This window comes from Kwoniella shandongensis, chromosome 11, assembly GCF_008629635.2.
Source record: "Kwoniella shandongensis chromosome 11, complete sequence".
In the NCBI taxonomy this organism is placed as follows: domain Eukaryota; kingdom Fungi; phylum Basidiomycota; class Tremellomycetes; order Tremellales; family Cryptococcaceae; genus Kwoniella; species Kwoniella shandongensis.
In genome coordinates this window covers 310025-326737 of record NC_089297.1, presented here as the reverse complement: position 1 = coordinate 326737, position 16713 = coordinate 310025, and the positions used below count along the sequence as shown (strand labels likewise).

Genomic DNA, 16713 nt, shown 5'->3' with positions numbered 1-16713 from the left:
GTCATCACGATGAGGCGCAACTCACTTGGACACATTGTCTGAAAGCGACGAACTCTGCCTGACACATATCTTTTGATACTTCAGTGTATGATTTGCCGACACATTTCCCGTATGCAAGGGACTACGAGCGATCGACGCAACAGGCTCTATCAGCTTCATTCGATCCGGATAGATAATGAGCTGTAATGAGTTGGAGCAATGTCTACCTCTCGATGTATCTCAGCGGAGAGGGCACGGGCCACTCACCTGTGCTGAACATGATTGACTCGCTTTCGCTAATGTCTTGAGAGGTTGAGTATCTTTGAACTTGGCTGGCATGGCGATACTTTTAGATGATGCTTGCAAAGTATAACAAGAATCCAATGGTGAAACGCATCTAGTCCACCTTAATCTGCTCGATCGAGATTGTGAACGGGATCAAATTCCCACGCATAGTGACTTTGCACGTGAGTTCAATGTTGATGTTCGCGTTCGCTTTCGTCTACAGCTGCTACTTCTGCACAAAGTACAGATATGACAAGTCAATAACACGGACACACGCCATGACCACCCCGCCTATACTCATTCTGGATAACGGGGCCTATGAGATCAAAGCTGGTATATCGGGCTTGGACTGGGAACCGAGGTGAGCGACCGCACTTCCTCATGACGCTCAAGCACTAATGATATTGACGTCTTGTCTTGGGCACAGAGTCTTTCCTAACTCAATAGCGAGATCACGAACTGAGAAGAAGGTGTATGTCAGCGATGAAATTGATGATTGTAAGGATCTATCGGGGATAGTATATAGACGGCCATTCGACAGGGTGAGCTATCGCGTTCTTTCTTTTTTGTGTCGGAGGTAGCCCGGCTGATATAAGACGCTAGGGGATGTTGGTCAATTGGGATGCGGAGAAGATGATATGGGACAGAGTGTTCTCGCCCGCAGGGATGAACGTGAGTCATCAGAGCCATCGCCGATGGAGCTGCAGCTTAATTGATTTCTACCATTAGGTCAACCCTACAGAAACGTCTCTGCTGGTTACAGAACCGTATTTTAACCTTCCTAACATTGCCGAGACATACGATCAGATGGTCTTTGAAGAATGGGAGTTCTCAAGCTACTTCCGAAGTACCCGTAAGTCAATAACGATGTCCCTGTTCTAACTACGGTGCAACTATCTGGCTGACCACCTACACCTCGTTAGCTGCTGCGCTCATACCGTACGGAGGGCTATTCGAGAACGATCAAGGGATTCCACCGGAATGTATGATCGTTGTCGACGTTGGATACTCGTATACCCATATCATACCGTTTCGTGATGGCCAGATCATCTGGGAGCACGTCAAGAGGTGCGGCACTACCCTCAATCTATCAAAGGAACGAGCGCTGACCTTGGTTTGTTGTCGCTTCAGAATCGATGTAGGGGGTAAACTTCTCACGAACCACTTGAAACATCTCATTTCTTTCCGACAGTGGAATATGATAGATCAGACACATGTCGTCAATGCTGTGAGAGAAGCGTGCGGGTATGTCAGTATGGACTGGAAGGGAGATTTGGAGAAGTGCAAGTGAGTGATGAGGCTCCCTCTCACATCTCAAACTCCGGTGGGTAATGCTGACCGTGTACAATCATGTTGATAGGCAAGATCCAAATCACATTGACATCGTACAAGAATATGTTCTGCCAGACTTCTCGGCAAGATCCACATCTCGAACAGGGTATATCCGATCAGGTCCCAATGCCGTCCCGCCAGAAGATGACGGCGCAGTCAAAACAAATGGAGATAGCGGTCGGAAACCCTCGAAGCAGGTGGAAGAGGAAGAACAAGTCCTGTTAATGGGTAACGAACGTTTTGCTGGACCAGAACTTCTCTTCAACCCCTCAGACATTGGTGAGTGACTAGTCCCTGCCTTTATATGGCATTGTGACGCTAATACGCTTTTGGAAGGCTTGAAACAGACTGGATTGCCAGAGACAATAGCATACGTAATTTCTATGATGCCAGAAGAGTTGAGAGGGATGTATTGGGCACATATAGGAATATTCGGTGGACTGGGCAACATAGAGGCTCTCGGTGAGAGATTGTGAGTGATGCGCTTCTACGCTTTCTCTTGACTATTGAGGCTGATGACCCATAGCAGAGAGCGAGATCTGCAAGCATTGTGTCCTGTTGATTACGAGATTGGGATCTTCGAAGCGTTCGAGTGAGTGATATCGCATCTGCCTTAGGTCTTGCAAGGCTAACATATTATACCAGCCCCGCGAGCCCTCCATATGTATCTGCGACATCCTTGACCTCTTCCGAAATCTACCTCTCGACTTATCCCGTGACACGAGCCGAATATCTGGAACACGGCTCATCTATCTGTCGACGGCGGTTCGGTGGTCCAGCATACAATCTGAATCCACCAGGATTCACAAATGGAGATGGGGGAGGTGATTTGAGCGATGATGAGCGAGAAAGAAGATATGCCATGGGTATAGAGAGTAAGAAGGGTAAAGGGAAGCGGAAGATGGAAGAAGAAGAAGTTACTAGTGGGAATTGGGGAGGGAGAAGACGGCGAGCTATGGGAGCGTTGTAGTGAGGTTGGGTTGAGTCGAGGTTGTACTATACATTTTATATCGTGCATTATCATCCTATAACTAGCATTTTTGGACACATGCATAGCCGTTTCCAATGTACCCTGAATAGTATGACGATGTTGAATGTGCCACTTTCGATGTTCAGTTCAAGCCTTAGTACTAGTGCCAACGCGACACTCACCGACCTCTAACTCACACTTAACCGGCCAACTCTACTCTATTCATTCTGGATTCATCTCGTGTTGCTCATCTCATTCAGTCTCGTGAGTCACTCTACAACATCAACACTACACATATTCTGACTCTAATCTTTTCCTTTATAGCTAAACCACGACCTTTCCCACACCCGCATCATGTCACAGCGAATCCACCTCAACCCAAACGTACCCCGTCAACAAGCCCCTATGGGTAGTGGGCTCGGCGGTGGATATACCCCTGACCCAATCTCGCGTTCTGCACCCTCGCCTCATGTCGGAAGCGATAATGAGCTCCTTGGTCAAGTTCAGAAATGGAGTAGTAAAGCAGAAGATGTGATTGAAGCTTATACCCAGGTGCGTAAAGGGTCCGCTCTGCTTTGGTTTCATTGTACAGTAGAGCAAAGAGCTGATGGAGCGTTTTCATCAGCCTATCCGACCTTATGTTCCTGCTATGGCGAGATTCCTCATCGTCGTTACTTTCCTCGAGGGTGAGTCGAATTACTTCGCGGTATGACAGTGGTTGACAGTGTCACTCAGACGCTTTGCGAATCATCACTCAGTGGGGTGATCAGTTGTGGTACCTCCAGAAGTAAGTCCGAATCAGGTATCCCTCTACATCAACGAGAAGTGCTGACCTGCTCTTTGTTTTTCGAATAGACACCGACACTTCGTATGGGGTTTCTCTCACATCTTCCTCCTCGTCAACGTTTTGGTAGGTCTTTCCTCTTCGACTGTGTACACCTTCCGTAGTTCTGCCGGCCACCACTCCGATTGACGGACAAAGCTGACTCCGCCTACAGGCCATGCTTGCTGGATCGTTCGGCGTCATCTCTAAGCGATACCCGGACTACTCTGTCTACTGCCTTCTCGGTGTGGTCGTCGCTCAAGGTCAGTCTCCGCTGAACAGCTGTTTCTTTCTGTTTTTTTAGCGGAAGATATCCCCTGTAACTCTAGATCAGCAGCTGATATCGTTTCTGTCTGGTATAGGCCTCGGCTACGGTCTTCTCTTCGATCTCTCGTTCTTCCTTCGAAACCTCAGTGTCATCGGTGGTCTCCTCATGGTCCTCTCTGATTCGTTGCAGAACAAGAAAAAGTTGTTCGCTGGTCTTCCCTCCTTGAGCGAGACAGACCGCAGAAAGTAGTAAGTGCAGCCTTCCTCAACTGGAACACCTATTCCAAGTCTCCGCACACAGCAGAAGAATATGTTCTGAAAACTGAAGAATCTCACGCTGATGTCCGTGTCGCGGTACACAGCTTCCAGCTCGCGGGACGTATCCTTCTCATCTTCCTCTTCATCGGATTCATCTTCCAAGGCAATTGGTCCTTCGCCCGTGTCGTCGTCTCCATCGTCGGTCTCGGTGCCTGTATCATGGTCGCCGTCGGCTTCAAGGCCAAGTGGAGCGCTAGTTTCCTCGTTGCCTTGTTGAGTATCTTCAACGTGTTCATCAACAACTGGTGGAGCGTCCACGCCGCTCATCCTCAAAGGGATTTCCTCAAGTACGACTTGTGAGTGTAGCAGTACCATTCTATGGTGTAGTACACTGCTGATGTCGACATGCCGGATGATATAGCTTCCAAACCCTTTGTAAGCTGCGCTAAGTTGGTAGTCATCCCTTAGCAACAGCTGACATCAATGACTCACAGCTATCGTCGGTGGTCTTCTCTTGCTAGTCAACATCGGTCCCGGTGGAATCTCCGTCGACGAGAAGAAGAAGGTGAGCTGCCTCACTCGTCGACGAGCTGGAGTGTTAAGCTGATCAACTGTGGTACTTCTTAGGTTTACTAAATGCAATCATCCGATCATCCCAGTGAATGGCTGGCTGTTGCAGCGAACAGGAGTGTGAGCGAGTTTGGCGTGGAAGCTGTGAAACAAGCATGCATGATATCCCATCCCCTTTCCTGATATATTGAACCTACAAAAACAAGGCATGAATGAATATTTACAACAAATCATAATGGTACAAGCTATGTCAACAAGGACGATCATATGGAGATAGACATCGCCGTTATCCTCGATCTAATCTTTTCCCGACCGTGGCTTTCTTCAACCGCCTCACCCGTCTTTTCTCGCCAGCCCTCCTGTCAAAAGCTACAGACCTACTCTATGTCCATCGAATCGAAAGCGTCCCAATCCATATCCATGTCCATGTCCATGTCCATCCCTGTCTCAGTAACGTTCCGCTGTGGTCCGCCTGATACTGGACCATGGGCCAAAGCCTCTTCCACCCTCCTTGCCACTTCTGCTTCTCCGATCTCTCTCTCTTCCTCTTCTGCTTGAGCAGCTTCCATAGCCCAAATATCCTCCTCATTTTGCTCTTCCACCTCATCACCAATAAGTCCATAATCATGGAAATCATGATACCCGTCATTGCTATGTCGAGCGTTTCCCATTCTCACGTTCGGTGTATGTTCATCCTCTGCTAATCGTTGTAACAATTCACGTTCTTCGCGAGCCATCGCGTCGAGCTCGTCTTCCCAGAATTCGGGGAGATTGGGATCCGATCCGCCTGTTTCCACTTCGTGTGAGACAAGTGTGGCATGGTTGGCTTTACGTCGTTGAAGGACGACTAGACGTCGGAATATCTGCGTTTTTCCAGAAGAGCAATCAGCGACATCTCAGACCCTGACTGCGTTATCTGTTGCACAGAGAGTTGGGTTAACTCACCTCCTCATCATCCTCTTGTGCTCTTCTATCGGCTTCTTCCTCATCTTCAATATCGAGCGGATCACTACTGCCCCCTATCGTACCTCTTCTCTTATCCAGATCAGCTTGTCGTCTCTCTTTTCTCCTTTCACGTTCTTTCATCCGTCTATTAAATCTCTCTTTCCACAATAATCCTTCCATCGGTGTTGGGGTAGTACCTTCTGTCGAAGACGTTGTAAACAGGTCCTGGGCGTGTATACGTCTTGTTGAGGAAGATGATGAAAGGGGTCTAGTATATCGTGTTTGAGTAGGTGTATTCCGTCGACTGGAACTGGAACTGGAACTGGGTCCAGGTCCAGCGGTAGGACTGGGTAGGGAATGAGATCGATTTTGATTATGTTGTTGCAGACGATTGGTTGGAGAAGTGTATAGTGATGCAGAGAAAGATGGATAAGCGAATGACGGAGTTGGAGAAGTCATGGGTGATGAAGAAGAGGGAGGAGGATGGGGTGGCGCATTGGGATTTAGAGGGGATGAAGCTCGACCCATCATTTGCGGCGAAGAAAGAGCGAGCAGCATGAGTGAGTGGGTATATCGGACTCGGTTGCACTGTGTTGTTTGTTGATTAGTCTGAACGAATGGGTACAGAGAAGAGTTGATAGAGAGCAAGAGACGATGGTCATTGCTTTGCACCCAAGCTCAGTGTATCTGACGTGTTTCATTAGTCACGTGACTCCTCACTGTAGCGGGAATATTACAGAACCTGATGTTCGCGACGCGTCGAGTTGACATCACCATCAACCAGATTGCCGCATTTTCCTCTTCTTCCTCCTCTTTCCATCTTATAATCATCGACAATCTCCACTCGACCTTTGTCATTGTCCTCGACGTCACATACGATGGCAAAGACAGCTGCTGCGGCGCCGGCTTTGGTCAAGCTTGATTTCAAAGAGGCTCTCATACAGACGGGGAAAAGAGAGACGACGGACGCGTTGTTGAAAAGGATAAAGGTGAGTAGATCGTAGATCGGGTGTGGTAATGGTTTGTGAGCATGATCGTGCTCGCAACCTGAGGTATCTGCGGAGCCGTTTGAGCTGCTCGGGGCCAAGCAATGTGGAATGTGAGCAGATGGGTTATCTGATAAATATCGTGCTCGACCATCCAGCTATTACATCAAAAGCTCGCAAGTCTCGAACAAGATCTGACGGATGTCCGATCGCTCGATCAAGTCAAGAAACCACTTATCAACCAGACCATCCTACATCACAAAGAGTGGGTCATTAAATCGGACATCTGGGACATCTCACGTACCACAGTCGCATGAGCGATAAGCTAATGATGTCTTCCTTCCTTCACCCCAGTCGAGGAGTCAAAGCGTATGCGGCTTGTTGTTTGGCCGACCTCCTAAGAGTATATGCTCCGGATGCTCCATATAACCACAACCAGCTGAGAGTGAGCTATCTCACCACGGGTTGCGCATTGACGAAACAAGCAGCTCATAACAACTCTCCCGCTTTTAGGACATCTTCCAATTCATTCTCACTCAGATCCTTTTGAATTTCAAACCCTCCACAACCCAAGCTCGACCTCTTCAGCCGTCAAAGAACAAGTCCAACGAAGCGACACAACAATCACAATCCCAATCACAGCTTTCCCAACGGATCACCGATATCCCTTATTATGCCGAATACTACCACTTAATAGAGAACCTCGCGACGATCAAGAGTGTTGTTCTGATCTGCGATGTGCCAGGAGCGGAGGAATTGATAGAAGGGTTCTTTACGGGATTCATGGATATCATTCGGTGAGTACTCACGATTTAACACATAAGCAGAGTTGCTGATCCAGGTCTTGCGCAGACCCGATATGAGCAAGACTGTCATCCGATATCTGAGAGATATCCTTGTTGCCCTTGCGGAAGAATCGGCCACGTTACCAGCGGGAGTGATGGATTGCATTATAAGTCAATTTGAGACCTATGCTTCGGTGAGTTCTTATAACTTCGGAAGGTTATACGACGATCTGACGTATTCTGCAGAAACCCGAGACACTTTCATTCCAACTCACTGTGGACGTTTGTAACCAAGTAGCGGACAGGCTGAAACGACCGATCTACGCAGTAGGTGGCACAATTGAGCTTGTCTTTTCGTCTCGGCTGATCTGATTATCTGCAGCACTTTTCCGAGATTCAGCTTGCACATGGGCGAGATCCCTCAACCAATGACTTCAAGATTCTCACTGAGTCCCACGAATTACTCCTCACTATCAATCGTTTCTGTCCCGATCTTCTTCTCAATGTCGTCCCTCTCCTCGAAGAGAACTTGAAAGCGGCCGACGAGATCCCTCTGCGTCAGCTCTCTGTCAAGACTCTTGGCGCTATGTTCTCCCATCGCCCTGGAACAGAAGACCCGGCAAAGAAGTACCCATCTGCGTGGAGGGCATGGATCGGACGAAAACTTGACAAAGCACTGCCGGTCAGATTAGCTTGGGTTGAGGGTGCAAAGGGGATTTTGAGCAATCACCCCGAACTAAGAAGGGAGCTGGAGTGTGAGTGTCTGATCACATATCAAGTCAAAGTTTCGTCTAACGCTTCCGCACAGCCCACCTCGTTGACCGAATGGAAGACGCGGATGAACGAGTTCGTGCTGCCATCTGTAAAGTCATCGGCGCGCTCGACTACGAGACTGCTCTGCACCATCTCAGTATACTGACGCTGCAAGCGGTTGGCGCACGTATGAGTGACAAGAAGGTGAATCGAAGATCAACATTGGATGATATGAGCTAACCAGTCATTGTAGGCATCCGTGCGAGCCGAAGCTGCTAGTGGCTTAGCCAAGCTGTGGAATTTGGCGTATTCTGAGATGTAAGTTACGAGATCTCAGTTATAGGATCGGATACTGACCATTCTACAGTGAGGCTGGCGATTCGGAAGCTGTTGCGCAGTTCTCGTGGATCCCTCAGGCGATGCTGCTTGCCTCGACGAGACGAGACGCGACAGTAGAACTCCGGTGAGTTATTCCATTCCCGTGCAACTATGCGAATGTCGGCTTACGCGTACTCTAGAACCCAAATCCTCTCAGTTTTCAAGACGTCCATTGTTCCGCTTCCCAGAGAAACCGATGATGAACAAGCTTGGGTCGATCGATTACTGCTTGTCTCGTCCACTCTGGATGATATCGCTTTCCGAGCACTGGAGAGGATGTCTGGTCTTCTGGGGTATTCGAGAGGACAGTCCCCTTTCATGGCCTTCATCGGTGCTTGCGAACAGCACAATGTGAGTAGACTTTCGGTGGCAGGATCCGAGTACCCGTGATGAACATCAACTCACCATCTGCCTTCTGCAGGGTGGACTCGTTGAAGAGAACGCGCAAGACGTAAAGAGACGGCTTGACTTCATAATCGATGCAATGGCTCGTGAGTGCAGCGACGAGATGCAGTGCTATCTAGTTAATGCTGACGACACTTGTAGGAATGTTCTTCGGCGATGTGGAAAAGGCCAAGAAAGATTTACAAGGATTTGCAGCTGTCAATGAACCTCGTCTATACAAGCTGTACAAGACTTGTGTGGACATGCAATCGGGACTCTCGGCGATCATCAAGGCTAGAGTGAGTTATCTCTCGGCTGGTTCGAAAACGCGCTTTGCTAATTGGAGACTCCTGCAGAACGAGCTCCTTCGTCGATTACACCAATCGCACGAGGACCTTCTTGAAACCATGTCTACCCTCGTGGATGTATCTGCGTGGAACATCATCAACCATTCTAGCGTCTCCCCCTTGATCAAACATCTTCAGAAGCCGGCGTCCGACGCCTCTGCTTCTGCTGGGGCGAGACTAGTATCGACTATCGCGAAGGAAGGAGCGCCAATGTTCAAGACTCATGTCTCAGAACTTGTGATTGTCTTATCAGACAAGAAGAATGAGAAATTGGTTGAAGTAGCATTACAGGCCCTGGCAGCTGTCTGCAAGGTCTTTCCCGAGGTGACACCTTCTGAGCAGTGAGTTTGCAGTGGTCATCTGACAGCCAACGGAGACTGACAGATAATTTAGTCGTACGAATGATCGTGTAATCACGATTGGGTTGGAGGGTACACCGCGACAAGCCAAGTTTGCGGCTCGATTCCTGGCAAGGTCGAAAGAGTCCGAAGCTTGCTCCAAGCTTATCAACGTGAGTGCAGCGACTTTCACCATGTCTGCTTAACTGACAACATGTCATTCGTACAGGATATACTAAAAGCTGTCAAATTGAGAAAAGTGTCCGAAGACCGACGGTTGGTATACCTCAGAGCATTGGCTGAGCTAGCGCTGTCAGCGCCGAAAGCGTTCCAAGACAGAAGCGAGGATATCATCAAATACGTGATGAACGAGGTCATGCTTGTGGAATCGCCCTCATCAGATGTGAGCAAAGATCAAAATTGTTATTATTGCGTCTACAAGCTAATGCTTTCATGTCTAGGTGGAAGGCGACGAGTGGGCCGATGAAGATAAGCTCGAATCGCTGGACCGAGCGAAACTTATTGGTCTGAAAGTGTGCACTCATTGGGCACTTGGATATGCTCGAGATCCCGAGGCGGACAGACTAATCAAACCGACGATGGACCTCCTCACTTCGGTTCTGCGACATGACGGTATGGTCAACGAGGACACGAAGGAAGGGTGAGTGATCGGGATCCCGAAAGATTGCAGTCCCGCGATAGCTGATCACCTTCTATCAATAGGGGTAATGCACGATGTCAGATGCGCTTGAAGGCAGCATTATGTTTGCTCAAGCTCGCGAATGTCAAAGCGTTTGACAGAGCAATTACACAGCCTGGACAATTCGAGCTGCTAGCCGGATGTATGCAGGTGAGTCCGTTGTTACAGGCAGTGGTAACGATGCTTGCGCTGACGTTGCGGCTATCTCGTTAGGACCCGTGTTTCAATGTCCGACACGTATTGTTGAAAAAGCTAGGGGAGATCCTTCCGACGCAAAGATTGTTGCCGAGGTGGAACCTCATGCCTGCGTTATCTGCGATGGACCCTGATTACGAGAATGTTACATTGGTGGGTCGATTGCCTGAGCGCAGCGATGCTGGCCATGACCCAGGTATTGATGAAGATGCGGTCGTAGGGGAGGACTGTCCTCATTGCAGTTGTGCGACAAGCTGTCAACTTATCACAAGGTGAGTTCGACCATTCGTTGGACAATGCAAGACCGTAGCTGACTGGTTGATGCAGAACAACGCATCGAGCGGGTCGAATTGCCACTGGCCAGATTGATACATCTCCTCGCCCATCACCCAGATTTCCAATGGTACACACCTGACGAAGGGGAAGATGGGGAGGAGGGGATCGCCAACATGCAGAACTTGAAGGATATCGCTAGGTCAGTCTGATATGACTTGCGCGATACAGAACTGAGAGCTGATATGCGGTTATTTTGACAGATTCATCGAGATGTACCTTGACTGTGTGGCCAACAGAGATAACATTGGTCTCTTGTATGCTATCGCCGGAGCGGTCAAGGGCGTGCGTGACCGAACGTCAGAGAACAACAAGGTGAGCGTGACCTTCAATAAAGATGACAATCGCGTATTTAACCAATTGCAATTCTTCCTCCGATAGCCCTTGTATAGTCTTGCAGAGCTTGCCCAGATCATCATCCGAAACAAAGCCGAGAAACATGCCTGGAGCGTTCCCGTCTACCCTGGCAAGATCAAGATGCCGAGCGATATTTTCCATCGAGCAGAAAATCCTGAAGAACGAACAAAGGTTCAAAGGACTGCATATCTCGGCGAGGAAGTGAGGAACTGGGCAAGAGGGTTGGGTAAGAGGAATGTCGCAACTGCTCCTGGACCGAGTGTGAGTGCTTCAGTCTCCTCAGCAGATGGAGCGATAAACTGATTGTTACGATGGTATCTGTAGCGAAAAGCGGAAGCGAATGGTTCATCGCCTGTGAGGAAGAGGGAGCGGGTGAAGCGAGAGAAGAAGACACAGCGAAAGAGGAGAAAGGTCGAGGAGAGCGATGATGATAGTGAAGACGATGAGGAAGACGAAGACGACAGTGGAGAGGAGGAAGAAGAAGAAGATGCTACCGAGAGTGAGGCGGGTGAGGACGAAAATGGCGAAGCGGTGATGGGTCGTGGAGGCAGACGAGGAGCCAAGGTGCGTCTTTCATCGGGCAGTGATTACATGACAGACAGGACATTGACTGATCCGGTACAAATCTTGTGTAGACAAAGGCAAAACGAGCTGTGGCAGGGAAGAAGCTGAAAAAGAAGAAGCAGCCCACAACTAGATCAGATCCAGATGAGGACGAGGAGGAGGAAGAAGAAGGTGATGTGATTGAGGTGGATGCGGATGCGGATGAGGAGTCGGATCTGACCGACTTGGATTGAGCTGCAATGTCAGTGCTCGAGAGTCTGTCTCTGTCGATGGACATCATTAGTAGGGTTGGGTTGGGTTGTATTTTATATTTAGGGTTTCCGGGTCTCTCTTTCATGCAGTCAATTTGATGAAAAGGGTTGGATGGTGCCCCTCTCCGAGATAAGCAAGTGCCTTGATTGCCAAGATACCCGTGCAGGTGCATAATGAACGTGATGCTCATGTATACCAGCTGGTACAGGTCATTGTGTATGAGAAAAAAGTGAGCTTGCATAGACTAGGGTTATAGACTTGCGGGAAGGTCTGAAAGGGGGAAGATGCCGCCACTCGGGAGCAATATGAAACCTGGGTTCTGGTGATGTACTCACTCGTACTCGAGTACTGTGCCTGTTGTTTACCACAAAGTAAGTTACTTTGTTGTTGACCCTGAACAGCCGTACAGTAGGAAAGCAAGCAAGTTCAGCCCTTTTGACTTTGTGCTCCTCAATAATCACGTACACTGTACATTGTATCCTATCGCATTGTTCTGCTTCTTCTTTCGTGTAATGTTGCATTCGTAGAACAGAAAGAGAAAGAGGTGATAGAGATTAACTCCTTTTGTAGCATATACTGGATTGTAAAAACCTGTGATTTGTGTTCGTGGTCAACCAACAACAACAACAACAAACAACGACGCGACAGCAACAACAACAACAATCGCGTGGCTCATCACATTCATTCGACCCGTCACGACAACCATTTTCCCGGCCAACACCAAGTCACGTACAAAGCTTAGTACAGAGAGGAAAGAAGTCGGACGCACAGAACTTCACACACGCTTTGTCCAGAGAAGTGAGAAAGGCGGACCACACACAACTGGGTCAGTCAGGTGTCGACACAGAGGAACGACAGATCGTCCTGTCTCAACTTCCGGACGAAATCCGTTCTGAGCGTGTCAAGAACAGATGATGCGAAGAGGTAGACGGTGAAGAACGACGATCACACCTCATTGGTCAGCCTTGGTCGTTATTGCATCTACACCGCATAGCATTGTTACCGCATCACACGCCCCATTTGATCCGATCTCCACGGACGAACCTACGGCCAACCATCACAATCAAAATCTTTGAAGCAACATTTATTGTTGTCATCGTCACGAAAAGTTTCCAACATCTTTGTCACATCGCAACGCAGGAGCAAGTCTGTGCAAATCGACAAGGGACGAGTGGGACTGTGCAACAGTACGATAGATACCCTGGATAGGATAGGATAGGACAAAACAAGGGACCAAACAATAACAATCAGGTGAAACGCATCGCATCTCGCATCTCAAAGGGATTTTTGTTCGGGTTCATCAACAAGGAGCATTGCAATCAGTCTCAAGTGGCAAGAAACAATTCATGAATCTATAGAAAGGTGGGTACGATAGCGCCCTTCATCTTCTTCTACATTTCATACTGCACCACTCGATTCTGTTCTGAACGACGGGGGGAGAGACGTTTGCTGGTCAAATTTGTTCTCAAGTTGGCTCACCTCCCTCCCTTCCTCCCTTGTACTCCCTGATCACCTTGCGAACGTCACATCAACCATCACATGTGCATTAGCTAATCTCGCTTGCGTTCCCTTCTCCTTTCATCTCCTGTTCGACCTGCCTCCTGGCCATCTCTTAGACATCACCAATATTTGCTGTACGAGTAGAACATCACTCAACGCTTCCATCTCAAGTCATCAACAAACCACTTCTGCAAGAGGTCTGGGACCCTTGTAGCTTACATTATCCGTGAGTCGACCCGATCGGTCTTGTTTAGACTGAGTCCGAGGACGTCCACAGTGATGTTCGACGCTAATGAGAGTCCTGTGCTGACGGTATGATATCTCACTAGCGCAACCACCTACGCCACTACGCACGGATACCTTGATCATTCAACTTTATCTTTCGAACATATTTTCTTCCTCCACTGCACGCATCTTCTTCTCACGCTGTACAACACCCGCGTCGACAGCTGAGGATCTCTGGCCATGAGCGTTGTGGCATCGCCTGCACCTCTTCCACCCTTCTCCGACAACGAGCTCTTCAGCCATTCGGGATCTGTATCAGCTCAGGCGGAATTACCACCGCCCCTCCCTTTACCTGTCCCACAACCGACAGTCCCCTTCCCTTCCTTTCAACATCGACACACATCCCCATATCCGATGCCACACTCCTTTTCGGCCCTGGGGCCTCCTCCACCGGCTGATCGACCGAATAATGTCCTCAACGCCATCACTCCTCCTCTCGCGCCGAAGGGATCACCAGTCACACTACCGACAGTGACTCCAGATGTGCTACCTCAAACGCCGCTGCCGCCAACGCCTGATTCCTCCCCACCAGGAAGCAAACTGCTGAGTCCGGCAATGATGGTTAAACTGGCACCTCCCGCGGACGATTCACCGTATGAGATCTGGCCTACCCTTTCGGATGCAACTTCACTACCTGGACCAAGTATCGACGCGACGCCACGACGACTGCCTGCTATCACCGTCGACATCCCGCAGGTCCCGTTTACCTCTCCTTCGCAGCAAACTCCTCCAGCTCGAACGACAGCTAGCAGCGCCTTGGAAGCGGCATCATCGAGTGCTCCGCCGAAGATAGCGACCGAGATGAAACCTACTCGAACAAAGTCGACGGGACCGCCCCCTAGACCGAGACGTAGTCAAACGGCCCATCCGTATCCTCACCCTACTGCGGTACGAATGTCGGAGAGTCGTAGCGCAGATTCTCGAGCGAAACTCAGAGCCAATGCCGCCGCCATGATGCCTCGGACTGCTTCGTATGGTCCGATGCAGTCACCCAACCTCACTAGGGCGATGACAGAGGCTGGCAGTACTCCTTCTCGTGCGGGTCTTGTTGTACCTACAGATATGGCTCCTCCTGATCTTGGAGGACCGGACGGACTCGAGGCAAAAGTCGTACTTCTCGGCTCACAGGGTGTCGGCAAGACATCACTCATCTTGCGATATACCACTCGCGTCTTCTCTCCGACACCTGCACCAGCGACGATCGGATCATCGCTTCATACACGAAAACTCGTTCATTCGGGCGTGCGCGTAAAACTCCAGATATGGGACACAGCGGGTCAGGAACGATTCAGATCGATGGCTCCAATCTACTACCGAGGAGCACACGTGTGTGTTCTGGTGTATGATATCTCGGATAGGCAAAGCTTTGAGGATGTAAGAAGTTGGTTGGAAGAGCTGGGAAGGACTGTGCCGAAAGAGACGGTGATCTTTGTGGTCGGAGCCAAGATTGACCTGGAAAGGAAACGTGCAATCAAGTGGGTTGCCAAAATATCACCTCGACAGTGGAAACAGCTGACAAAGGATACTCTCGCGCAGATTCGATGAGGCCCGCGAGATTATTCGCTCGTGGATCAAGCCTGCACCACCGCCCGTTCCACCTCCACTACTCACCCCTCCTCATCGAAGCTTGTTCCGTTCCTCCACCAGTGTCTCTCGGACCGATTCTCCTACTAGTCACACACCATCTCGTTCTCAATCCTTTGGAGCTTTGTCCAATTTCGAGACGACCACGCCCCGGTCAGCGACTAACGTACCTCTACCAAAATCTTCGGAAGCATCTAGACCGGGCTCGACTGTCCCTTTCCCAGTCACGAATCCATCCCCGTCGCGCAGTGCCGCAAAGTCTGTCCCAATCAAAGCCGCCCCACGACCTCCGCCTACGATCAAGATCTTATCGCCCAAGTCACCCACAATGCGAGCTTTCCCGACGCTACAGTCGCCAACAAAGGCTACCTCGGCGACTTTCACAGAACCAATCGCTCCCTCGATCACCCCTGCTGCGTCTATGTCGGGACATCGAGTATCCGGTGGTCGCTTTTCCATTTCTGGCGTGCTTGGCTTGAATCGAACTACCAGTATGAGCGGAGCGGTGTCGAGTCTACACCAGATTGCCGAAGGACCTGCTAGTCCTCGCCCTGCAGATGGTCCTAGCGCACAGTCAGATATATCTCCACCTCCAACAAGGGTTCGAGTCGAAAGCAGTCCATTGTTATCGAGCTACGAACCACGCAACAATCGACGAAGGAGCGAAGACTGGTCTTCGAGGAGTTGGAAGATGGGTGAAGGTCCTTCTGCTGCCGAAGCATTGGGCGAATTCGGTGACGGCGTGAAGAAGAAGGCAAGTGGCGAGATGTTGAGTGGTTCGGGAATCTTGAAGGCTCAAGGAGGCAGGAGTAGAGGTGGGAGTCTCGGTCGGGACGAAAGACTGCATGGAGCAATCACTTCGAGGAGTAGCGATGATGAGGCGGGCGATGGACTGTGGGGTGTCGAAGTGGAGGGCGTGCGCCTGGGAGAGTGTAGTGCTTTGACAGGGGAAGGTGAGTCCGCTTCTATAGATATGCTTACTTAGCACTGTAAGACGAAGCTGATGGTTGTGAATAACAGGCGTCGAGGCACTATTCAAGTCTATCACATCGCTGCTTGTCGAGCGAAAAGATAAGATTGAGAGGGATAGAGTGTTGAGGAAGAAGAACAGTGTGATGTTGGTGGATCCAAACAAGGATGGCAAGGGGGACGACTCGGAGGGGAAAGGGAAAGGCGGATATGGGTGTTGTGCTTGAGATCACGACTTGTCCGTACAACACGCATACTCTCGCTCGCTTCTCAGCACGACTTTTCCTCCCGACTTGCTTGCTTCTCGGTGATCTCCTCTTCGTACCCCGGTAAAGGTCGGCGACACATCGCTGCTACTCAACATATCACACACCACACTATCCTTCATAGAGATCATGCCTTCACGATGATACGATCTCGATCACAACTATAACGAATAATTACGACATCACGACACATAACGACCGCCCGGATTGATGATTATCCTAACACAACATACCAATAGCAACGATTTCTGATTTCACCTATCCTACTTCTCACTATTTCTTTTGTTTCCTTCTCTGACTCCTGGGCT

General features: G+C 49.7%; 5 protein-coding genes across 5 annotated transcripts; 4 read left to right on the top strand and 1 right to left on the bottom strand.

The window, feature by feature from the left end:
* Window positions 1–542: 542 nt before the first annotated feature.
* On the top strand, window positions 543–2566 carry CI109_106007 (actin-like protein ARP6; the record flags this gene model as incomplete). The annotated part of the gene is made up of 10 exons (XM_032005102.1): window positions 543–625; window positions 692–806; window positions 868–936; window positions 994–1117; window positions 1188–1332; window positions 1396–1551; window positions 1625–1875; window positions 1933–2068; window positions 2126–2188; window positions 2242–2566. The coding sequence occupies 10 exons, from the start codon at window positions 543–545 to the stop codon at window positions 2564–2566; spliced, it is 1467 nt and encodes a 488-aa protein (XP_031860614.1).
* Window positions 2567–2920: 354 nt separating this feature from the next.
* Window positions 2921–4550, top strand: CI109_106006 (uncharacterized protein; the record flags this gene model as incomplete). The annotated part of the gene is made up of 10 exons (XM_032005103.1): window positions 2921–3118; window positions 3192–3252; window positions 3302–3353; window positions 3422–3476; window positions 3565–3652; window positions 3752–3905; window positions 4019–4270; window positions 4336–4349; window positions 4409–4479; window positions 4542–4550. The coding sequence occupies 10 exons, from the start codon at window positions 2921–2923 to the stop codon at window positions 4548–4550; spliced, it is 954 nt and encodes a 317-aa protein (XP_031860615.1).
* A 311-nt stretch (window positions 4551–4861) lies between these two features.
* On the bottom strand, window positions 4862–5987 carry CI109_106005 (uncharacterized protein; the record flags this gene model as incomplete). Its single annotated transcript, XM_032005104.1, has 2 exons — window positions 4862–5347; window positions 5430–5987. The coding sequence occupies 2 exons, from the start codon at window positions 5985–5987 to the stop codon at window positions 4862–4864; spliced, it is 1044 nt and encodes a 347-aa protein (XP_031860616.1).
* A 320-nt stretch (window positions 5988–6307) lies between these two features.
* Window positions 6308–11782, top strand: CI109_106004 (uncharacterized protein; the record flags this gene model as incomplete). Its single annotated transcript, XM_032005105.1, has 25 exons — window positions 6308–6418; window positions 6574–6680; window positions 6770–6860; window positions 6929–7212; window positions 7268–7394; window positions 7447–7527; window positions 7583–7955; window positions 8009–8157; window positions 8207–8271; window positions 8321–8416; window positions 8472–8682; window positions 8753–8822; window positions 8878–9014; window positions 9072–9403; window positions 9456–9573; window positions 9630–9803; window positions 9862–10061; window positions 10124–10250; window positions 10314–10448; window positions 10516–10567; window positions 10623–10770; window positions 10832–10943; window positions 11010–11246; window positions 11310–11549; window positions 11621–11782. The coding sequence occupies 25 exons, from the start codon at window positions 6308–6310 to the stop codon at window positions 11780–11782; spliced, it is 3939 nt and encodes a 1312-aa protein (XP_031860617.1).
* Window positions 11783–13766: 1984 nt separating this feature from the next.
* On the top strand, window positions 13767–16366 carry CI109_106003 (uncharacterized protein; the record flags this gene model as incomplete). Its single annotated transcript, XM_032005106.1, has 3 exons — window positions 13767–15061; window positions 15123–16123; window positions 16191–16366. The coding sequence occupies 3 exons, from the start codon at window positions 13767–13769 to the stop codon at window positions 16364–16366; spliced, it is 2472 nt and encodes an 823-aa protein (XP_031860618.1).
* Between the last annotated feature and the right edge of the window lie 347 nt (window positions 16367–16713).